At 41.1% G+C, this 25,051-nt stretch overlaps 1 protein-coding gene across 2 annotated transcripts in view; it reads left to right on the forward strand.

Annotated features, from left to right (window-relative positions):
• Positions 1 to 25,051, forward strand: part of PLXNA2 (plexin A2) — a 469,574-nt gene that overhangs the window by 89,060 nt on the left and 355,463 nt on the right. For both annotated transcript variants that reach the window (XR_013274456.1, XM_077481163.1), the window contains exon 3: positions 5,841 to 6,023. Coding sequence is in view for 1 of the 2 variants with exons in the window: in XM_077481163.1 (XP_077337289.1) it covers positions 5,841 to 6,023 (183 nt within the window). In the remaining variant the exon portion in view is untranslated. The remainder of the gene's footprint in view (positions 1 to 5,840; positions 6,024 to 25,051) is intronic.

Genomic DNA, 25,051 nt, shown 5'->3' on the forward strand with positions numbered 1-25,051 from the left:
GTAGAATTCTAAACATATGGTCATAAAAATATTCGTACAAAAATTCTTTGTACATTTGACGACTGAACAAATATTGTTTGCTTTTAACATTACATTTTGGAATGAATATAATTTCACAAACAAAAACCACATTGACTGTTCGAAATTTGCTCTAGAACATTTTTACATCCTGCTCCTTTAAATTTTCCCATCACTCTGGTTGGAAAATAAATCGCTTTGACCCCACTGATTAGAAAATTAAACAAACATTTTTTTAGCAAAACTATATTTCTCTATAGCCATCTAAACTGAATACTCACCTAATGTTGCCATATTGTAGTCACTGTTATGCCGCGTACACACGTAGCCGACTATCTGGCGGACTTCCCGCCGGACTTTCCGAACGGGCTACTTGCCTATACACGGCACTTTTTCAGCGTACTAATACGGCGTACTAAGTCCGCCTGACTATCCGCCGTACTTTTGAAATGAACGGACTCGCCCACACACGCAGAGGAAAGTCCGCTCATTTTGACCGCGTCTCTGGGTAGACGGGGCCAGCGAAGGAGGCATCGCTGGCCCCGTCACCTGGTATGGACTTAAAGGGGAACCCCAACGTCGAAAAAATCGGCGTGGGGGTCCCCCCAGGTCCACATCAGACCCTTGTCCAAGCACACTACCCGGCCGGCCAGGAAAGGGGGGGGGCGAGCGAGCACCCCCCCTCCAGAGCCGTACCCGGCCACGTGCCCTCAACATGGGGGGGTGCCTTGGGGAAGAGGGGCCGCGCGGCCCCCCCACCCAAAAGCACCTTGTCCCCATGTTGATGAGGACAAGGGCCTCTTCCCGACAACCCTGGCTGTTGGTTGTCGGGGTCTGCAGGCGGGGGCTTATCGGAATCCGGGAGCCCCCTTTAATAAGGGGGCCCCTGGATACCGGCCCCCCACCCTATGTGAATGAGTATGGGGTACAATGTACCCCTACCCATTCACCTGTAAATAAAAGTAAAAAAAACACAACACACAAGGGTTAAAATAGTTTATTGCACGGCTCCGGGGGTCTTCTGTACGTCTTCGGGGGTCTTCTCGCCGGACTCCTCCGCTATCTTCTGCTAGCTCTTTTGCTAGCGGAGGAGCCCGGCTTTCTTCTTCGCCGCCGCCCTCTTCTTCCGACTTCGGGGGTCTTGTCCCCCTCTTCGGTTCTTTTTGCCTGGCCACCGCTCCTTCTTCTAGCTCTTTTACAGGCGGTGGCCCGGTCTTCTGTCGCCGCTATCGCCGTCTTCTGTTCTTCTGCTCTTCTCTTCAGATGTTGCCTCGTCGCTCTCTCTGCTCACAATGACGGAGACACGGCGCGTGGTGACTTATATAGGGACATCACCGGATGATGTCCCCGCCCAGTATGATGTCACAGTCCCAGCATCTTCGGGGGCCTGTTACGGCTCAGGAGGGGGGGCGCTCGCTCGTCCCCCCCTTTCCTGGCCGGCCGGGTAGCGTGCTCGGACAAGGGTCTGATGTGGACCTGGGGGGGACCCCCACACCGTTTTTTTTGGCGTTGGGGTTCCCCTTTAAGTCCATACCAGGTGACGGGGCCAGCGACGCCTCCTTCGCTGGCCCCGTCTATCTGGAGACGCTCTCAAAATGAGCGGACTTTTCTCCGTGCGGGAAAAGTCCGTTCATTTCAAAAGTACGGCAGACTGGCATACACACGGCCGGATTGTCTGCCGAAATGCAATTCCGGCGGTAAGATTGGAGTGCAAAACTACTTTCTAAGTCCGCCGTACTTTTGGGTAAAAAAAAGTCAGCCGGAGGCTACACACGGGCGGATTGTCAGGCGGACTTGGGTTTGCCGGACTTTTCCATCGGATTTTTTGATCGTGTGTACGCAGCATTACACTTCTCCATACTATTATGTTCTGGTATTGTACATTTTACACATGCACTATCTCCACCATATATTTGTTTAGCTGTTCCCTTGTATATCTCAGTGCCAGTGGCAGTAGTGACGTGTGCTTATGAGCAATTCTCTGTACTTTTGTATCTACTTTTTGCACATGTACTTGTATGTATATCACATTTCTGTACCCAGTTTATGTGATGTGCTTTTGATTTAATGTATACAAATTATGGCTGGCTTCACACTTATGACAATTGGATGCGAGTTTCTCCACATCCAATTTGCATGACAGGAGACTGACTGTCTCTCAAAGGAGCTGGTTCACACTCAGCTCTCGGCAGCTGTGGTCCGCGCTGGAAAAGGGTCCTGTACGTCTTTGGCTCCATTTCAGGTCTGAATTCAGGAAAAAATTTGGACCTGATTTGCACCTGAAATGGAGAACAGGGACGCACCGAACCCCCTGCTGCAAGCCGCAGTTGCAGCAAGTGTGAACCCAGTCTAAAAATTTAAAGTTTTGTGATGTGCTGACTTTTTTTTACTTAACTCAAAATTTTCTTTCACTTCTTGTTCTTTGTCCAGAACTTAAATATTTTTTCTGGAGTGGGGCTTATTTGTGGTTTCCATTTCATTCAGACAGGAAGCACTGGATGTTCATTCCTCCATTAACGGTGTTAGATAAATTAAACTCCAGCACTTGTCTTGGGGGGAAAAATACAGACAGATTTAAAGTGACACCATGCCCATCTTCTTGTCGTCCTGTCAGAAACCCTGACATAAAGGCTGTCATAATAATGTTTTGCAAGATAACTAGCCTTTTCGTTTATAAAAAACCCTGACAGAATATTAATGCATCCTGTGCATTTTCCTTTTCTGTAAATTACATATTTTATAAAATTAGATCCCCATACATTCATGTTGTACTACCAAATGCAGCATTAGGACAATATTGTCTGTACTGATCTACAAGGACATCAAAAGTCGAGACAGCCCAATAGGTCTGCCATGAATGTGGTGGAATGTGGCTGAAGCTGGTGATATAAGCAGATAAATAGCAATGGGTGAATTTTAGAAAATCTGTCCTACTGGTGATTTCAGTTTAGCAGTCCTCACACCACTTGATAAATTAGACCCCTTTTACACTGAGGACGTTTTGCAGGCGCTATAGTGTTAGAAATAGCCTGAGGGCTTTTACACCGGAGCAGTGCACTGGCAGGACGTCAGGAAAAGTCCTGCCAGCAGCTTCTTTGGAGCGGTGAAGGAGCGGTGTGTTTACCGCTCCTCCACCTCTGCTCCCCATTGAAATCAATGGGGCAGCGCTACAATACCACCGGCAAAACGCCGCTATTGAGTCTTGTTAAACTCCCTTTTGCGAAAATGTTTAATCCCTATTGTGGGGTCACCAGTACGGTATTTGTATATTGAAATCATATCCCCTCTCAAGCGTCTCTTCTCCAGAGAGAATAAGTTCAGTGCTTGTAACCTTTCCTCATAACTAATATCCTCCAGACCCTTTATTAGCTTTGTTGCTCTTCTTTGTACTCACTCCATTTTTAGTACATCCTTCCTGATGACTGGTGCCCAGAACTGGACAGCATATTCCAGGTGCGGCCGCACCAGAGTCTTGTAGAGCGTGAAAATTATCGTTTTATCTCTGGAGTTGATCCCCTTTTTAATGCATGCCAATATTCTGTTTACTTTGTTAGCAGCAGCTTGGCATTGCATGCCATTGTTGAGCCTATCATCTACTAAGCCCCCCAGGTCCTTTTCCATCCTAGATTCCCCCAGAGGTTCTCCCCCCAGTGTATAGATTGCATTCCTATTTTTTCCACCCAAATGCATTATTTTACATTTTTCTACATTGAACATCATTTGCCATGTAGTTGCCCACCCCATTAATTTGTTCAGATCTTTTTGCAAGGTTTCCACATTCTGCGGAGAAGTTATTGCCCTGCTTGGTTTAGTATCGTCTGCAAATACAGAGATTGAACTGTATACCCCATCCTCCAGGTTGTTTATGTACAAATTAAATAAATTAAATAGGATTGGTCCCAGGACAGAACCCTGGGGGACCCCACTACCCACCCCTGACTATTCCAAGGAATCCCCATTTATCACCACCCTCTGAACTCGCCCTTGTAGCCAGTTTTCAATCCATGTACTCACCCTATGGTCCATGCCAATGGACCTTATTTTGTACAGTAAACCTTTATGGGGAACTGTGTCAAATGCTTTTGCAAAATCCAGATACACCACATCTACGGGCCTTCCTTTATCTAGAGGGCAACTAACCTCCTCATAGGAGGTTAGTAGATTGGTTTGGCAACTAGTAGATTGATTTATTTGAGCCAATGTACATATGAATTTTCTAGTTATCCATAATGCTAAATAGGGGTATCTTAATGGTGGGATATGAATGGGAATTAATGCAAGGTAGACATCTGTACCAAGAAGTATCTTGGAAGGATAGCTCTACATATATAGCAAAAGTGACAAGATTTAAAGGAAAGATTGAACCATTTTTTGCATACAGGTCTCCACCTGCCTATGGCCACTAATGCCACTGTATATCAATTTGCACTTTTACCAGTAATTTAAAGAATTTTTTGTGATAGCCGGTACAAATTTTTACAAACAAATGTTTCTTAACTCTGATCATCCCAAAATCAGGTGTTCTAGATAGTGAGCAGTCCACAGTTTACAAATAAAAGCTCCTGTGACATAATGTGATATCAAACCCTCAGATTTTTAAGTACTTTCAGTACCAGATTGATTCACTTAACTGAGTATGTAGCCTAATTATATTTTAATCATTGTCTGTGTTCCTGTTTAAGCGTGTGCCATGACCGCTGCTCCAGGCTTTCTAGTTAAGGGTGGCTCCTTGCAGCATCCTATGGAGCCAACCATGCATGCACTGACTGAAATTGAGTCTCCCTAAACTATGTGCATCAGTAGAAACACACAGCCCCCCATAGCCTAGAATGACAAGCACGCCTCTGAGTGATCCTCCAAGCCAGTGGGTTCTCAACTCCTTTCCTCAAGACCCACTAACAGGACAGGTTTGCAAGAAAACTGAATTACATCACAGGTGATATCATTTGCTGCTCAGTGATTGCAGTATTCTAGTCTGAATCTCCCCAAGATAAGGGTTTCTCCGCATCAAATTTGCATGTCAGGAGATTGTGACAAGCTCTCTATGGAGCCGGTTCACACATCTCTGGAGCAGCTTGGAGTCGTTTTCTTATTCTGGTCTGTATTCAGGCTGAAATCAGACCTGAAACGGTGAACAGGGACACATCAGCCCCTACTGTGAGCCGCTCTGTGCTGCAGTGTGAACCCATCCTTATACTTGGCCTCTGGCCTCTTCTGGCCTCTTAGTGGGTCCTCAGGACAGGAGTTGAGAACCACTGCTCTAAGCTAACATGCTAGAGACTGCACTGTCCACTGTTAACCCTTTCCTGTGAAGACCCGAAGTTCAGGGAAGCAGCACTGAGCATGCAAGAAAGTTGTATGTGCTGGAGTAAGAATTACAATTAATGTTGTAAAGCGCTGCGTAAACTGTCGGCGCTATAGAAATCCTGTATAATAATAATAATAATAAAAATAGTTTGCTGGAGAATGCTTATTTTATCGTGCTCAATGTATTATACTAAAAAAATGTATTACTGAAGATTAGAAATTGGGCTGAAAGATTTTTATTTATTTTTTCCCATAAAACTGTATACTAATTACTAAAGAAGCTGTGATTTATTGCATAGACCACATCAATGATTTTGTGTTTTTTTCCTTTGGCAAAAGGAAATACCAAATGATTGATATAACTGCTATAAATTATATCACTTCTGTGTTGGAATACAATTCCACTTGTTTTTACAAAATCACAAAGTGGAATCTGTGGAATTCTTATATTACTACCTTTAGAATCTGGAATGTTTATTTCTTGAGTGACATATTTGTTTATCTCTGTCTTTCAGCCAGTACCCATTGATGACAACTTCTGTGGTTTGGATATTAACCAACCCTTGGGCGGACTTAACTTGGTTGAGGGTGTTACATTATATACAGAAAGCAGAGACAGGATGACCTCTCTGACCTCCTACATCTACAACAATTACAGCGTGGTATTTGTGGGGACCAAAAGTGGCAAAATTAAAAAGGTATGCGTTTTTTTTTTGTTTTTGTTTTTTACTAAAGTCAAAGGTATTGTCTAAGATTTACCTGTGTAGCGTTTTATTGTATAAATATGATTTTAGGTATAGGCATGCTTACAAAGTTTAATCTTGATTATTGGTAAGGGATAACCATTTTGTTGTGTATGTAAACACACTCTACATACCTATATATAATATCTGAATTTAAATTGGGTATTTACTCTGTGTAGGAGAGTACCTAATGAATTTTATTCTATTAGATGGAAGGTATGGAACCATAATTTAACAAACCTACCTAATGGTGTATGGGTCACCAATGCATTTTATTGTCAGACTTGGAATAAAAATAGATTTTTAACTAACAGGCTAGATATGCAGTAAAGCTATATAAAGCATATCTAAACCTGAAAACAAGCCTTAGCCTAAAAAATATGCAGATGCCACATCTAAATATGTTTGGGCAAACACAGAAAATGCCTTTTGAACTTTCCACAAAGGCAGCATCCTTGTCACTAGCCTGTAAACTTAAAAGATTACTTTGTTTAGTATGTAAAGTACTAGTCCCATCGTTCCATCATGTGACGAAAAAAGGCAGACATTTTAAAGTTCAGCCTGTGTGACAACCATCCCACATGTACTGTATACAGTGGAGCACAAAAAAACATAGATCTGAAAGAACAGAAAGTTTGGTAATCTGCAGGTATACCAGGTGAAGGGTGTAGATGCACTTTAAGTAACCAATGCATGCATTTTTACATATGTGGACAGGAGTTACTAGCTATACCTTTCATGGTGCTGTGAAGCATATTGATAACATATCAGTTCATATAATTTTTTTCAGCAGACTTTGAGGACTGGAGTATACAGCTACATCCCCTCAAAACCCTAGTTACTTTTTTGCCCAGATTTATTCTTCAAAAAGGTTACAGAGTCTTTGCATCTAGGGTTACACTAAATGTAACACAAGTTTCAGAATGCAAAACAACTTCAAACATTTGTTGGTGTCAGCAGGGCACCGGTTTTACATGGACTCAATTTGCAAGACCTAGCAGCCTTCTCACAGACTGAAAGACACTTCCAGTCAGACACCTAAGGCCTCCCAGACAGTTGCTAAAGCAGAAAGTGGAGTCTGTCATCTCAGGAAGCACTGAAGCTTGGGCACACAATGGATGCCACCCACAACTAGACCCTGTTCCATCAAGGCCCTTTGCACAATATACACAGTTTAAATTACACATTTTAAGAAGTAATTATTTGTAATTATTTATAATGTTATACTTCAGTGTGTTATGCCATTTATTTTATAATAAGTTTAGATTCAGAAAAAATATCTGTAGACAAATGCCCTTGCTGGTCTGTAGAGTTCTTTCTTTGTAGTTACTGCCAATTTGCTATAGTGCCTGCCAAGCTGCTAAAGCACGTGTAGTGATACCCCTGCAGGAGCTGCTTAACCTCCCTGGCGGTATGATTATGTCAGATTTTTGCATCTCAAAGCTGTACAATTGTTTTGCATAGAAATTTGGTGTTTTATATTGTAGGTCTGTAATTCTTAGTAATAACACACTTAAAACTGTCCCACACCCCCAATACATATACAGAGGCTTGAATATGGTGTGCGGATCTGTATGGCACTAGTAGCTTCAGTCCTTTTGAAGAAAAGATACGATTTGGTGTCTTCAGCTAGCCACTTTCGTTGGTTCACTTAAACACCTGTATAGCAGGCCCAAACAACACAACTGACCCAGCTCATCAAGTGAAATAGGCAGGATCCTCCTAAGCAAGGTGAGAGGACAATGATGTCTGTATACAGTGTCCCAGAAATGGATAACATTATCCCTTATCCCTGTGACACTACAAGTGTCAGCAAGGTGACTACCAGCAACAATGTCTGTATGCAGTGTTCATATTCCTTCTATGGTGCAGTGTCTCTGTTCCCTGCAGATGGGCAAAATGCCCTCTCACCAAATCCTATGGTCAAGGCCCAAGCTTTCTTGGCGACCCGACTGGTCACCTCACACTGGAATGCTTCACCGTTGGTGCAGATGCGTCTCGATATGGACCTGGAATCCCCCTCTCTCAGGCTGGATGTCCTGACTGGCGGTGGAGACCTGAATTGCGCAGGGAGATCATCTGGGAGACAGCATCTCTCTAACAGGTCTGATCTCTCTCACTGCCTCATTGTGACTGACTTTCCCTCAGCACACATAATTGAGGCCTCAGCTCCTTTTGGTGCAGAGCATCCAGGGCTTTGTAGTTTCTCTCTGTATACCACTCTATGGGCCATTTTGTGAGGGAACTGCATGTCCCAGAATCAATTGCAGCTGCTTCCTGCAGTTCAGTACAGTCTCTCTGATTGGCTGCTGTAACTGTGCCGTTAATTGGCTCAGTTCTTCCTGCCAGAAGGGGCACAAGGGAGGCTACAGAATGAACACCTGTGTGTGTGGAAGCTCATATTACATTAGACTCAGTCAGTGAAACAGGGAGAAGGAGGAGGGTGAAAACGCCCATTCAGACACTGACAGGTGCTTTCTCCCTAAACCTTTCCCTAATATGCACCTATGTAGAACACAAATTTGTTTAATCGCATTAGTCTACAATAAGGCATGACGTAACAAAAGCACAATATCTCCATAAATATATGATACATGGTCATCTAAGCTGATTTTACTTTTGATTGATCATGTGACCACATACAATAGGCACCCAATAGTCCTATACATAGATTTTTTTGTTTATTCCTATGTCTTGGATGGATGGAGCTGGGGACACTCTTAGTTCTAATATTCTGTGTAGGTTAGAGCAGTGTTTCTCAACTCCAGGCCTCAACAGGTCATATTTTCAGGCTTTCCATTATTTTGCACGGGTGATTTGATCAGTTTAACTTCCTTAGTAATTACCGCAGCCGTTTCATCTGAGGGAAATCCTGAAAACATGAACTGTTGAGGTGACTTGAGGACTGGAGTTGAGAAACTCTGGGTTAGAGGATTGCAAGATGCAGCAGAGGGGGCCGACGAGAAATAGGGATGACAAGGCTGCTTTCTAGTGTGTGTGTGCCTGATTTGGCACTGAATTCTTCTAATAACAAGCTAAAAGCGAGAAAGAGCTGGCTGGAAGGGACAGCCCAGCTGGTTTCTACCATATAAGCACTGTCAGCCTGTCACTAAATTTTCTGATTATGAAATGGGTGAATGATGTCCATAGCAAGGTCAGACCCAAACATTGTTTCACAATATGCTCTCACAACTGAAAAATGTTGGGCAACTCCAAGTATATGATTAGAAGGTCTATGGCTGTCAGTAATGTATTCTTGTTCTTGTTCTGTCACTGCTGTGCACCATATTGCACTGTTACTCATTATCTACCCTCTTCCCTGCTTTGTTAATTTGTTTAGCTACAGTAACATCTGCTGGTTAATTGGTTGGTTTGGTTAATTGGTTCCTGCCCTCAGATCAACAAAGGTCTACACAGCGATGTCCAAACATTGAAGGGTTTAACTGTTAGCCAGCCAGCCACCGCAGTTATACTGCGGCCGGTTGGCACAGCTGTGCAAATCGCCGCAGCTGTACATCGATCCTTTAAGATGTCATAGCAGGTGCACGTGCGCCTCAGCAACTACTGGTTGCTGAGCCTATTTACTGTACCTCTATTAGCAGCCATGGCAGTGTGTAACAGAGCCACCAATCAGGAAGTTCTGACAATGGGGAACTCATTCAAAAACCAGTGGTATAGCAGCCCCGTAGAGGAAAGCAACAGGACTGAATGAAAGTAAAAAAAGAGGGGGACCTGGTCATGTAACCTGTTAGTCATATGATCCATTCTCCTCCAATCCCTGAGAACTCTTTGCCCAGTGAGGCTTAACCAGCTATACACTCCAGCCTGATTTTTATGCACAGGGTAGGCTGCAGTGTGCATAGCGGTGCATAATAGAAAGTGAATATTTGCTCTCTCTTATAAATGAGCCCCTAACTTTAATACATAGCTTGCACTAAGCACAGACCTGCTTGCCACCTTCAGTCCCTCATGGTTTGAATATTCTCATTTGTCAGATAAGGCTCCTGTAACTGGCCAACACTGCAGAGAAGACAGGAAAGACTAATGGGGGAAAAGATGATGACATTGCTCCATGGTCACTGTTGGCAGAACTGCTTGAGAACATTCCAAGAGATGTGGAGACGGTGTTGCCAAACCACAGTTGTAGAGTTACTGCTGGCACTGATTTATGAGGGTGGAATACATGCTGGAATTTGTTGAGATTGGAATGATTATTAACCTTTAGTATTTAAGTTTTAGAGACTACTGTGAAGATATTACATTTAATACAATTGTTTTTGAATTACCAAAATATTTTAATATTAACTCTAACATTCCAGAGGCTTCGTGTAATTTGTTTTGTATCCCATGGTTTGGGTAATTTTAATATTAATTTTTTTACATTTTTTGCTTTAAAATTGTTGTTCTAAAACTGATAGCGTGAGTTTTCAAAGCGAAGGAAAAATTAGCAGACAGTTTTCATCAATTAGTGCGTCTTTTATAATCAATTTCTAACACTTCAAAAAGTGACTCGTGGATAAAGTAAGTAAAGACACATACACACGATCAGATTTTCTGCAGATTTTTGTCTTCAGATTGCCTGATTGCATACAAATTGAAACTCCTAAGGTCTGACCTCATTATATGGTTTTGGTAAATCTGAAGGAAAAAATCAGCAGAAAATCTGATTGTATGTATGGGGCTTAAGATTTTTGTGTTGGGAGCCATTGGAATATTTATCTCAGGCCCTGGTGCTGTATGCTAAGAGACTACTTGATTTATGCCTTAGAATAGCATTTCTAATATTTAGGATCACTGGTTTCCTGTATGTTATTAGTCAGATTGGTAGTGGTGACTGAAAAATAAATGGCCATTTGTGAAGTCTGCTTTGCTGTGGCCAAAGTCTTGGTAACTTATATGTGAAAGAAAGTCTTAAATGTTTTAAATGTAATCAATTTTAAAATTCTCTTGCTAAAATTAAAAGGAAAAATAAAGTACCCCTTGCAAAAGTTCATACACTGCTGATCAACACAATATTGTAGTGAAACAGCAGCCTAAAGAATATTCTGCTTCTGAAACACTTTTGGGTGCATCAGTAGCTTGGTCTCCACCTGTGCTCAGCGGTTTGATCCACCATACATACATCACTTCTTTGTTCTGTAGTAATGCCAAGGTTAGTGATATGGGACCTGGAATATAAATAAAACTACTGAAAGTGTGCAGATTACAAGGATGGCTAGGTAGCCTGAGTTTACTAAATGTCAGTAAACCGAGAACTAGAATAAAAAATCAGGTAAGATACATCAGTTATGTAAAAGGAGATCTTTTATAAACTGGAACAGCAATGTAGTGTACCACAAACCATGTACTGTATACACCCCTGGAGATATCACACTATAAAGGTACTAAGTATATTAGAACTATGGACATTCCATGACAGCATTGCAAAACAATAATTGGCAGTCATTGGTTTATTGACGGCTGACGGCTACAGGGCGGTTGTTTAACTCTGGGAGGCCGTCATATGATGTCCTCCCAGAATTCCGCTCTCGCGCGCCCCCCGGGGTGCGCACTCAAGAGCATCCGGTCGCATCACGGATCATCGCGGCCGTTTACCACGTGATCGCTCTGTCAAATGACGGAGTGATCACTTGTAAACAAACCGGCGTCATAACAGCGATCGGTACAGCGGAGGGGGAAGAGATCGGTGTCAGCAGCGATGTGGGCTGCATCTGCAGTGCCCACATCGCTGCTCACCAAAAATTAACCCCTCAATTCCCTGCCAATACTCTGCAATACCCTGCAATACTCTGCAATACCCTGCCATTACTTTGCAATACTCTGCAATACCCTTCAATACTCTGCAAAACCCTGCAACACTCTGCAATACCCTGCAACACTCTGCAATACCCTGCCATTACTCTGCAATACCCTGCAACACTCTGCAATACCCTGCCATTACTCTGCAATACCCTGCAACACTCTGCAATACCCTTCAATACTCTGCAAAACCCTGCAACACTCTGCAATACCCTGCAACACCCGCCAATACCCTGCAACACTCTGCAATGCTCTGCAACACCCGCCAATACCCTGCAACACTCTGCAATACCCTGCAACACTCTGCAATGCTCTGCAACACCCGCCAATGCCCTGCAACACTCTGCAATGCTCTGCCACACCCGCCAATACCCTGCAATGCTCTGCAACGCAATACTCTGCAACGCCATACTCTGAGATACCCAGCCATACTCTGAGATACCCAGCAATGCTCTGCAACACCCGCCAATACCCTGCAACACTCTGCAATGCTCTGCAACACCCGCCAATACCCTGCAACACTCTGCAATGCTCTGCAACACCCGCCAATACCCTGCAACACTCTGCAATGCTCTGCAACACCCGCCAATACCCTGCAACACTCTGCAATGCTCTGCAACACCCGCCAATACCCTGCAATGCTCTGCAACGCAATACTCTGCAACGACATACTCTGAGATACCCAGCCATACTCTGAGATACCCAGCCATAGTCGGTGATACCCTGCAATACCCAGCCATAGACATCCCCCCCGCCGCCCTCCGGTGCTTCTACCGACTCGCCAATACGATCAAAGCCAGAATCTTTTTTTTTTCAGGCTTCCCAGCTTAGAGGTGAGATATCTCACTGTAAAGAGGACCTGTCACGCCATATTCCTATTACAAGGGATGTTTACATTTCTTGTAATAGGAATAAAAGTGATCAAAAATTTATTTTTGGGGAAAAAAATGTCAAACTAAAATAAATAAAATAAAATGAACAATAGAAACATTTTTTTTTTTAAAGCGCCCCTTTCCCCATGTGCTCGCATGCAGAAGCGAACGCATACGTAAGTCCCACCCACATATCAAAATGGTGTTCAAACCACACATGTGAGGTATCGCCGCGAACGTTAGAGCGAGAGCAATAATTCTAGCCCTAGACCTCCTCTGTAACTCAAAACATATAACCAGTAAAAAAAATGTAAATCGTCGCCTTTGGGGATTTTTAAGTAGCGACGTTTGGCGCCATTCCACGAGCGTGTGCAATTTTGAAGAGTGACATGTTAGGTATCTATTTACTCAGCGTAACTTCATCTTTTACATTATGCAAAAATTGGGCTAACTTTACTTTGTTTTTTTAAGCACAAAACTGTTTTTTTTCCAAAAAAAAGCATTCGAAAAATTGCTACGCAAATACCGTGCGAGATAAAAAGTTGCAATGACCACCATTGTATTCTCCAGGGTGTTTGCTAAAAAAACATGTATAATGTTTTGGGATTCTATGTAATTTTCTAGCAAATAAATTATGATTTTTACATGTAGGAGAGAAATGTCAGAATTGTCCTGGGTGCTCCAGAACGTCTGATGGCGCTCCCTGCATGTTAGGCCTCTTTATGTGGCCACGCTGTGTAAAAGTCTCACACATGTGGTATCGCCGTACTCGGGAGTAATAGCAGAATGTGTTTTGGGGTGTAATTTGTGGTATGCATATGCTGTGTGTGAGAAATAACCTGATAATATGACAATTTTGTGAAAAAAATAAAAAAAATCTTGATTTTGCAAAGAATTGTGGGAAAAAATTACAACTTCAAAAAACTCATCATGCCTCTTACTAAATACCTTGGAATGTCTTCTTTCCAAAAAGGGGTCATTTGGGGGTATTTGTACTTTTCTGGCATGTTAGGGTCTCAAGAATTGAAATAGGCCGTCAGTCCTTCAGGTGTGATCAATTTTCAGATATTGGCACCATAGCTTGTGGACTCTATAACTTTCACAAAGACCAAATAATATCCACCAATTTGTACTTATTTTTACCAAAGATATGTAGTAGTATAAATTTTGACAAAATTTATGAAGAAAAAATTACTAATCTGCTAAATTTTATAACAGAAACGAAGAAAAATTCATTTTTTCGCAGAAATTTCGGTCTTTTTTCTTTTATAGCACAAAAAATAAAAAACTCAGAGGTGATTAAATACCACCAAAAGAAAGCTCTATTTGTGTGAAAAAAAGGACAAAAATTTCATATAGGTCCAGTGTTGCATGACTGAGTAATTGTCATTCAAAATGTGAGAGCACCGAAAGCTGAAAATTGGTCTGGTTATTAAGGGTGTTTAAGTGCCCAGTGGTCAAGTGGTTAAACTCCCTTTTACTATATTTATGTTTTCAGTTCATTTTTATAGGACCACATTAAACAATACATAAAAATGAAATAAAAAAAACTTTATTCAATTTTAAATAACTTCACTATGCTGTGTACAAGTTACCTAATATCAGTGCCTTCAAAAAAAGAAGAAGAAGGCTGTTGTTTCTGCTCTCTGGACATTTGTGCAAGACTGGCCACCTGCTCAGGGGGTAGAATTAAGCTTTGTTTTGCTATCCTTCATGTGGGTACCAGAGGACCTTATTCCAGGACTGTCTCTGAGGAGTGTTTGGAATCATTAACAGTATCGGTAATATTGCATATACAAATCCAAGTTTGGTGGCTTCTTTTTTTTTTCTGTAGCAAATCATGAATTTTGTAAAAAACAAAACAAAAAAAACATACCTTTTCTAAGGATGTATATTTTTTTATATGGAGATTCTGAAACGAAAACACCAGTGTTACATTACAGCTAAGCAACTAGGAGGTTAACTCCTGTCAATTTTAACGTGCTTGCTCACTAACTCATTAGAGTGCTGCTTCTGCATGTCCACATTGACATCTTAGTAGACAGATATATCTAAGCACTAAGCCGTTAGACAGTAGAGAGTCCCTGGGGCTACGTAACAGCATTTGTTTGTAGCTATTACTTTGATGAATCATGAAAGGCATCATTCTTTTCGGTTACCATCACAGAAGGGAGATATACCAATGGCTAAAGTACATAGGGCAGTAACTGCCAAACAGATCCTCTCCAGTCTGCTGTCAGTTTTTCTTTTATTTTGAATCAAGAGTACCTGTCTGTTTATTTGAACAGGTACCTGACATTTTTCACAAAACAGTTTATTATATATATATATATATATATATATATATATATATATATATATATACTGTATATCTAAGCTAATCTCAAGTTGGAGTTAAACATTTATATGTAAAACAAAGATTTTACATAAATAGTAAAAACACTTTTTTTTTATATTTTTAATAATTTTTTATTTATTGCATGCAAATAATGTTTCAATATTGAGCCATTGACCCTAAACAACAATGCAGATAACGACTTCTAATTTTTTTCTAACTCATCTGATTTGTATATTCCAGTTCAGCAAATTAGTATTATTAGTTATTTTATATTATGCTGCCAGTTTAGTCAGCACTTTACATTTTGTACATTTACATCAAAGTTCTCTATCTCACATGCATACAAACACACGATGGCCGTTCCTCCAGAGCGCATGCGCCGATGATATCATCTGTGCAGTATACAGTAAATATCTCCTAAACGGTGCATGTTTAGGAGATATTTACAGTACCTATAGGGTACCGATCGTTATAACACAATGGGGGAGATCATTGTACTAACATTGTATAGTTATTACAGCGACCTCCCCGCCGGGTTGAATGTAAAAGCAACTTGACGTGTGTACTAGGCATTACACCCAAAATCTAGACTTCCCTCCCTCTTCAAGACAATATCCATAGGCCAGTCTACCTCTGGTGTGTATAAGGGAACTTGAAACCCTGCTCATGCATTTGACTCTGGAAATGATGGCTGTGCCTGAATTGGGTGACTATATACCCTGGGAACAGCCAGTTATTCTCAGTGGCTAGCTTAGTCAACAGACAGGTGCCAGTGCCAGAGGACAGGAATACTATGCTGGTCCGGAATTGTTGAGCTAGAAACTATAGAGCTTCACATTGGAAAAGACACAGGAAAATGAAAACCTATAGAAATGCAAATTAGTGTTAACAATCTACATAAAATGTACCTACTAATTTCCAAAACAAAAATCTAATAGAAGTAGATGTCCCTTTAAGTTTTGATCCAGGAGTTCATAATCATTTGGTCAAGTGCAGCTCTTGAAATAACACCTCTACAGCAACAGAAGCATCACTTTAAGGATCTGATTCAACATGCGGTGCGCTTACAAGGTGCCCAGAATTTTCCATGTAATTTCTCTGCTGCGTGTGAATTTCATGAGCCATGGAAATGCAGCATGATAAGCGTGCATAGAGTAAAGTTGCATTGATAAAAGGTTAAAGCAAACAGCTTGTTGCTGCATGTTAGGTATTTAACACAAAGTGAAAATGCTCCACATTAATTATGTAGGATTATAGAATGAACATTCTTTCTGGCATGGGTTTTAATCCCAGATGCTAGCTGTACAGTGGAGGCCTTTTAAATGCCTGGCTTTGATGTGGAGTAAATCCATTTCTTCTTCTTTTTTTTTTGTCTTCTTTGCCTTTATAGGGAATTGAATCTTATAAGAAGTGGCAGCATTTTCTGATCTATAGCTGGCAGGCTGCTGCATGGAAAGAATCCTTACTGTGTACCTACTCTGTAGAAATAAATTGAGATGTTGGGTTGAAGTTTAGTGTAGTGAGTAAATATACAGTATAAAGCAGAGCTAGTGAAGACAATTATAGTCGGTGGAAACGTAATCAGACATGTCAAGTTGTCTGTAACGCAAATCACTATAGTGCCTTTTAAAGTAGATGGCAAGTCTTAAAACTTATACACATACAACTATCCTGCATCAATGGTATTACACTGCTTTCCATGTTTTCTTTACAGTCATGTGACCGCTCAGACTGCTCCTTCCTGTCTGGGTCTAGAAACTTGCAGCCAAACCATATGGGTAAAGGGAGGAGACTCCCTTCTCCCATGTAAGAATACATGGGATGCACAGAGCAATGAGGCCAAAAAACTCTGCTGCCATAATCAGCTGTCTTTTTACAGCAGTGTTGGCTAGTCGCCGAAAATGTCTTGTCCTTTGAGGCTCGGTTCATTCGATTGCGAATTGGATATGGTTTTCCCCGCATCCAATTCGCATAGCAGGAGATTGTGACTGGCTCTCTATTGAGCCGGTTCACACATCCCTGGAGCAACTCCAGTGTGAATTGCACAGGAGTCCTGTGTGTCTTTTGGTCCATTTCAGGTCCAAATTCAGCCAAATATTTGGGGTAAAATCAGACCTGAACCGGTGAATGGAGACACACCATGTTCTGGTGTGAACCCAGCCTTAGAGATTCATAAATATATATAGATACCTGAGAGTCACCAACAGACCTTCTTCTGGTGGCATGCATTTCCTCATGTTGTTGTCCATGCGAACTAGACGGGTCTAATCTTTTCCAAGAGAACGTCGAAGGTGTCAATTGACATGCGTGTAAAATTAAAAAAAAATCTGGATAATTACACAGCTGAACATACATATTAGAAAAGTATCCTGTGGACATCAATGGATGTGTCCAGTAGCAACGAACCCTGGTCCTCTCACGCAATTTTCTACGTCTTTGGAGCCTCAACAAAAGCAACATCAGGAGCATTTCCTCACACATGCTCATCATGAGATCTATATTAACAAAACAACCAAAAAATAAAAGCTACAAGCACACTGTTTTCTCAGCTGTTACTCACACTGTTCTCTCACAGAATGGCTGAAATAGTTAATAAACACTTGTTTTTAGTGATTTCTAATCATTTGGGAGGGTCTCCTGAGGGTATCTTTATTAAACGCTTTTAAACGCGGCTAAACACATGTTTTGAAATGTGAATTACTAGTTGTAATGTTCCAGCATTCAGGAGAGGTTGAGAGACGCCCCGTGTACATGAAGTCTAAAGCCCCGTACACACGAGCGGACTTATGTCCGACAGACTTCCAAAGGAGTTCCGTCGGAGTTCTGCTGGAATTCCGACGGAGTTCTGACAGACTTTTCGGCCGAACGGACTTGGCCACACACAATCACACTAAACTCCGACGGATTCGAACGTGATGACGTATGACCCGACTCAAATAAGGAAGTTCATAGCCAGTAGCCAATAGCTGCCCTAGCGTCGGTTTTAGTCCGTCGGAGTAGCATACACACGGGCGGAGTTTTCGAAGGGGACCGGGTCCGGCGGAGTTCCTTCGGGAAAATTTGAAGCATGTTCCATATTCTAAAGTCCTTCGGACTTTGGCGAGTCAAAAGTCCGTTGCAGCCCACACACGATCGGATAGTCTGACTGACTCAGTCCTTCGGACTTTGGATGTTGAAAAGTCCGCTCGTGTGTACGCGGCATAAGGGTAACCAAGCCATATATATCCATTGCTTTCTTTATTCACTCACCAGTCAGAAACTCACTTTCCATAAACTGGGATGTGTCATGCAAATGTAACAATTTTTACTGTTCACACTGACACATTGATGAGAACTACGAACTACTACAAATGAGAATGCAAGAGCAACTCCCAAACCGCTTGATGCAAATTACAAGCAGCCTGAAGCAATTTCTTAAAGCAGATGTCAAGGAAATAAAACATTTAGTACATCTTTTGAATATTTGCACGTTTCCCCATGTTTTATCACTTTAAAACATACTGCAAGTACAGAAAAATACCTGTTGAAGTACCAAAAAAATAGTAGGTATCAACCTTCCTCTTTGACATGACAACAATTCCTAAGCACTGTGGGCTGACTCTGCCTACTACATTTCTGATGTATTACAAAGAACACAGTCCTCTGTATCTTCATAACTCCTCCTTTGCACAAGAAGTTATCAGCTCACAAAATTTCTGACAAAATCAAAAAGTATTTTTTGCTTTTATTAAACAGATATAACAAAGCACTTACAATGGTATGTTTACCAGACCAAAAAAGAGAAGTCCAATGTTGGGGTTTACATACACTTTAGAAAACAGAATGTCAATCAAATCAACTTAAAATAAACTTAAAGTGGCAGTAAACGCTCTATTTTTAGTTTTACCTACAGGTAAGCTTATAATAAAGCTTACCTATAGGTTGAATGAATATCACCTAAACGTACACTGTTTAGGAGATATTCTAGCGAGCAGAAGCTGGTGTTGTCACTGACACATGTGCTCTGAAGGAACGCATTGCCCGTGTTGATCATTCAGAGCTGTGTGCCGTGTTCGTATATATATATATATATATATATATATATATATATATATATATATATATATATATATATTTATTTTTAATACAGCGCTTACTACTTCTTTAACGTGTTTGTAAAGCTCAAGGTTTTTTACCTTCATGTATTCTATGCATGAAAGTAAAAAAAAAAACTTCTGTGTGCAGCAGTGCCCCTAGTCCCCCTAATACTTACCTGAGCCCCATCTCAATCCAGCGATGTGCATGAGAGCACCCGGGAGAGTCTCTCCCCCCTCATTGGCTGAGATAGCTGCAGGAGTCATTGGCTCCTGCTACTGTCAATCATAGCCAGTGAGGAGAGAGCGGGGTCGGGGCGTAGCCACGCTCCATGTGTGCATGAACACAGGGATCAGTGGCTTGGGAGCAAGCCTGCTCGGGCACTCCCATAGCAAGCGGGGCACTAGGTAGGAGGGAGGGGCCTGGAGAGCAGGGAAATATGACATGTTTGTTATTTAAAAGAAAAAAGAACCTTTGATATCACTTTCAAGCATCTCAGAAGTGCCTAAAAGCCTGCTGCATCTGACTTGCTTCTGACTCTCAGACCCATCTACACAAAGCATTTCAATGCACTGACATCCATGCCAATATTTATTAATCTGGAAAGGGGGCTGGGAAGGTGTCATGTCAAGCAATCAATGCTCATTTAACTGGATAGTAGGAGAAATGTTTGATTTATGTGATATCCAGTAAGAGAAGAGGGAGCTGAGTGGTGGATAAAGGGAGTCTTCTATATAGCTGGGCAGAGTTTCTATGGCAACATGCTCAGGAAATGCAGAGGTCTATCGAAGTGAGAGTCTGCGAAGACAAGTGTATTAGAAGCTTGCTTTCTTGTTGTGTTGGTCAGTATTGTATCCACATCTCTGTGGTTGTAAGGCTCATAACACAGATGTGTTTGCTGAATTAATTGTGCAGGCTGCTGCACTTTCAAAGCTTAGGGCTCCTCTAACATCTGTATAATGTATAACCCTTGTAAAAGATGCATTAAGATCACAAGACTGCCTTCAACCAGCAGTATTGTACTACTAAGAGCACGGTTATTACTGGAATCCAGTTTAGTGGAATCCACTAAAGTCAAGTAGCTCTAATGATCTGCAGGAACATGTAGTAGTGGCGAACTAGTACTAGTATAGTAGTACTGCAGTCACATAAAATCTTAGAATTCTGCATGAAACTGAAACTTTTTTTTGGTGTAAATTTGAGGCTCTGGATATATGCATATTCAATTTATAGACATTTGTAGTTTCATAAAGCAAGAACACAATAGCTGGAGCTACAAACAAGAGGATTATACAAGTTTATCCTACTTGTGGACCGTTTGGGGTTGTTTTACTAAATCTGTGCAGCTGTGCATAGTAGCCAATCAGCTTGTTCAATTAAGCTTTGCAAAAAAAAAACTTGGAAGCTGATTGGCTACCATGCTTACAGCTGCACCAGTTTTTGCACTCTCTAGTTTTAGTAAATCAACCCCTTTTTGTCAGAATGCCTATTTGGCCTTAGCAGGGGTGTCACTGTTAGCAGATTTAGCCTGGGTTCACATTGCTGTGGGTTAGAAATCATGCGAGTTCAGCTGACTTTGCACTATTTAAACCGGGCAATGCAGTCTGATTTCAGCAGTGATTTGACAGACATCTGTGTGGGTTCCTGCACAGACGTCTATACAAATCACCCTCCGAGGTCACCAAAAGTAGTACAGGAACTTTTGGGTAATAGCCGCGTTTGACATTGCATGCCAAATCGCTTCAATGTAAACCTAGGCTTAGAATTAATATTAGTCATGTGAGAGCGACGTTGCACTTGGGTGAGTGACCTGGTCACCTCTTTCAGCAACTGGAGTGTGTAGTAGGTGGGCCTTATAAAACTTTCCTAAATTCAGAAAATATTGTTATTGTTTGTAATGAGAACTGATTAATCTGTATGTAAAATCAAATATTAGTTTAGTCCCTCTGTCAGATTTATTTTTATAATAATAATGAAAAGTAGAACATATTATGAAGATGCTCAGTACAAGAAAGAAAATAAAAAAACAGAAGACATATCTAAAATTACTGTTGCTCAGAATCACAAATACACATGTACCTGTTATCAAGTCACATCACACAATTATTTTTGCCTATCACATTAGATCAAAACTAACCATCAGAATGCCAGTTGCATGTAAAGAGCATCTAAAGAACAGTGAAAACACTGATACCAAAAATAGGAAGGCGGCATAATTGGATAAGTGAACAGATAATAAACAAAACAATAGAAACAAACCAGAGTGAAAAAGATTATTCAGATTGTAATGAATGCACGGGGAGAGGATCATCAAAGGAAGTGGGGTATGAGTCAGGTGATCCATAAGGGAACAATCCCAAAGATGCCATATTTGGTTACAGCAATCTAATATATCTCTTACTTTTGCCATAAGATATTTTAACCACCTTATATCTTATATCTTATACTGTACTATTTAAAAGTTAGGATTGAGATGAGGTCACAGGGGTTCTCCAATGACGTGGAATACTGTAGGTCCTCTGGCAGCAGTTGGGATGAGAGCTCCGAAGTCACATGTCCGCCATCAGCCGCTGCCACACATGTGCCCTCTCTGTCAGATTTTAAGGCTGTCTGTATCCTCCTTGGGGATATTTAGCCTGTTTGGCCTGGTGACCTTTGTAACTGGTAAAGAGAGTAAAATTGTCATAGATTTAGGAGGTGAGGAGAACTTTTCTAATGGGGACAGCTGTGACAGTTGTCTAAATCAGGTTATCATCTTTCTTTGAAGAGATCTCATTTTACTACTAGTGACAACGGTCTTTACATACCTTGACCCAGTGGTTGTGCAAAGTAGATGACCCATGTCTTATGGAAAAACGTACACACATTACTAATGTCTTTACCAACACACACTCGGCTACTGGGATGCTCAGCCGTTAGCAATAACGAGTTGTTCGTTTTAGTGACACGTTAGTGCTGTTTTAGCAGTGCTTTTCGGCTGCTAGCATTGTACTTTTTACCCCCCCAAAAATCGTAAAAAGTCCTGTTTTGCATTGGTTTCAAAGCACTATTAAGGCGCTTTGGAAGTGCTGTTTATTAATTGCAATGGGCAGGGCATTTTGGGAGCGCTAAATACAGCACTCCCAACCCGCCCCAAAGATGCTGCTTGTAAGACTTTTCGCAACGTCCCGCAAGCACACTGCCCCAGTGTGAAAAGACACACTGCAGTGAATGGGAGGTGGTTTTCAGGCACTTTTCAAAGGCTTTTTCTAGCGCTAAAGTGCCTGAAAACTGGCCTAGTGTGAAAGGGGTCTAAGATATGGGCCTGTTGGTTTGTATTCCAAACTACCGTTCTGTAGTATGATACCATCTCCGGTCTCTAACCACTGTTTTCTGATAATGTAGTTGTTGCCTTTCAATGGCTTCTCTCAGTGCATCTGCCCCCCTTTCTTCCTATTGCCCTCTTCCCTCTTCTTTCCCACCCTTCTCTCTCCCCCTTTTATTCTGTTTCTCTTTTATTTTTCACTGTGATCATTTAAAATAATGCTCTCTTTGTAAGCTGTACTGTAGTGTGTCATAGTCATGGTTTATGGTGTTACTAATTGTATACTAAACCTATGTAATCCCATACATATTTTGCTGCTTGTCTAACTGGCGTTTAATTCATCATGGTAACAGGTTTTCATACTCAAGAGAGTTCCTTTACTCCATTTTTTTGTATTCTTTTTCGAACTTGCAATTAAAAATTATTAAACAAAAATCAGTTGTGAATGCAGTCTAAAGACATATTCTAACTTGGACGTAGATTTATCTGAAATGGTGCCTTATATTGTTATTTTGGAAAAAAGGTATAGAGAATTGGTCGTGTTTTGTAAAACTATTTATCCATGTACTTTTTTGCAATTTTTAATGTTAGAAAGCGGATGTATTCAGTGTAATACATAATGTTAAAGTAAAAAAGAATAGAAGTTTTCTAAATTATTTGTAAGCTTTAAAAAAATGAGAATTTTCTAAACACGGCACCTATTTTCTGTTCAGGCCCCTAAAAATATCCTATACATTCCTTAGAGCAATTCAGCACTGCTTAAGGAAAAGGCTGTCCACTAAAACTCAGGGACTGGATAAGGATGGTATAAACCAGTGGTCTCCAAACTGCAGCTCGTGGGCCAAATGCGGCCCTTTGTTTGCCTTTATCTAGCACTCGGGCTACTAATCTTCCCAATGACACTAACGGTGGGGTACTATTCCTCCCAATGACACCAACAAGGGGGCACTATTCCTCCCAATGACACCAACAATGGGGCACTATTCCTCCCAATCACACCAATGATGGGTCACCATTCCTGCAATAGAAATGACAGAGCACTACTCCCACTCCCACTGACCAAAGGTGTATTGTCTTTTTTTTTTCTCCACTGACCACCAAGCCAGAAACATCATTTACATCATCGTTTACAATGTCAACTGTAATTGTTCACAATTCAACTGAGACAAGAGACTTCATTGCTATAAAGACAACACTGCTCATCACCTTAAGACCAGCAGTCCTTTAGTGAAGCATGGTGATGGTAGAAATATGCCTTGGAAATACTTTTCACTGGAAGGGACTGCTCAGGACTGAACAAATTAGAAATCTGTGAATCCAGCAGCAAATTTGATAATCTAAATGAATGTAAATGCAGGTCAATTTAAACACAGGAGAACTTGATCTGAGAAAAGTTCCTTTTATAGTTTCCAGATCGATTTCTCCTTCTTTTAAATAAAACAAACGCACAAAGTTAGTGCGAATGAGCAACTCCTGACCTTTCTAGCTGATTTTAACATGAAGTTATTTTTTCTCAAAGGTCTCAGAGTCAGGTTTCAGTTCATTTCTAACAGCTTACAAATGCCCGCTATTTGCATTAAAGGACTGGCAGTCTGCCAGTATTCTGGTGCAACAAGAAGTATATCCTCATTCACATGGACGTTAAGACTTCATTCACACACCCATAAAAAAAACTCATATACAAGTGTTTTTTAATTACGGATCTGCACACAGCTGCATTCTTTTCAATGCAGCCATTCACACAGGCACATAAACATACACTGCATTCAAATCTGTAATGCTTATATATGCGTGTGTAAGCCCGTAAATTAAGTATAAACAAAGGGGAAAAATTCAATATCATTATGTACGCATATGGGTCTTTACACATTTAAATGCATATATATGCAAATGTTTTACTGATCATTATGCAGGAACTTTTCTCCTAGAATGCGAATAAAGCCTTAGCTGCGAAAGCAGGGTTTGGCATAAAATTCCTGACGGATTCTTGCAGACGGGGAGCTGCAAGTGGCACATACAACCACACATAGATGTTAATAGATGTACTTTGTTTATATGAGTGAACAAGGCGCATACAGCCACTATAAGGGCGTCTGTATGTGCAACCTGCCTGTACCTCTAATCGACCTCATAAGTGAGGCCTAATAGGGAAAGAGCTATGATTTAAATGCCTGTGTTGTAAACATTCACTTTGTTTATTATAAAGATTCTTATTTTGGCGTGTTAGCTGTGCAAATTGAGCCTGAGTCTGTAAGGAGAAAGGAATCTTTTTCTGTATAACAGAACACTTGAGTTGCTAAACATCTGTGGACAGGAGTGTGCAGCTTAGCTTAATTCTGTGAAGTGTATGAGAAGCAATTAAAAGATATCAGGGCGTGACCCGTTTTATTGAGGAAGATAGTAAAGTTGGCCACACATGTAACAAACAGATCATACAATCTTTTACAGATTTGCCATCAAGCAGATTGTTCACTGGCCACCGAAACAATCCATTCAATTTATTTTTAATCTGGTAGGCCCTAACACTATATAGTTGCTTGAAAATCCAAGTGGTTGTAGTATGTGTGGCTAGTTTAAGAGGAGGTCTCAGGAGAGT

This window comes from Lithobates pipiens, unplaced genomic scaffold, assembly GCF_037356315.1.
Source record: "Lithobates pipiens isolate NorthernLeopardFrog02 unplaced genomic scaffold, aLitPip1_a1.2 Scaffold_16, whole genome shotgun sequence".
Taxonomy (NCBI): domain Eukaryota; kingdom Metazoa; phylum Chordata; class Amphibia; order Anura; family Ranidae; genus Lithobates; species Lithobates pipiens.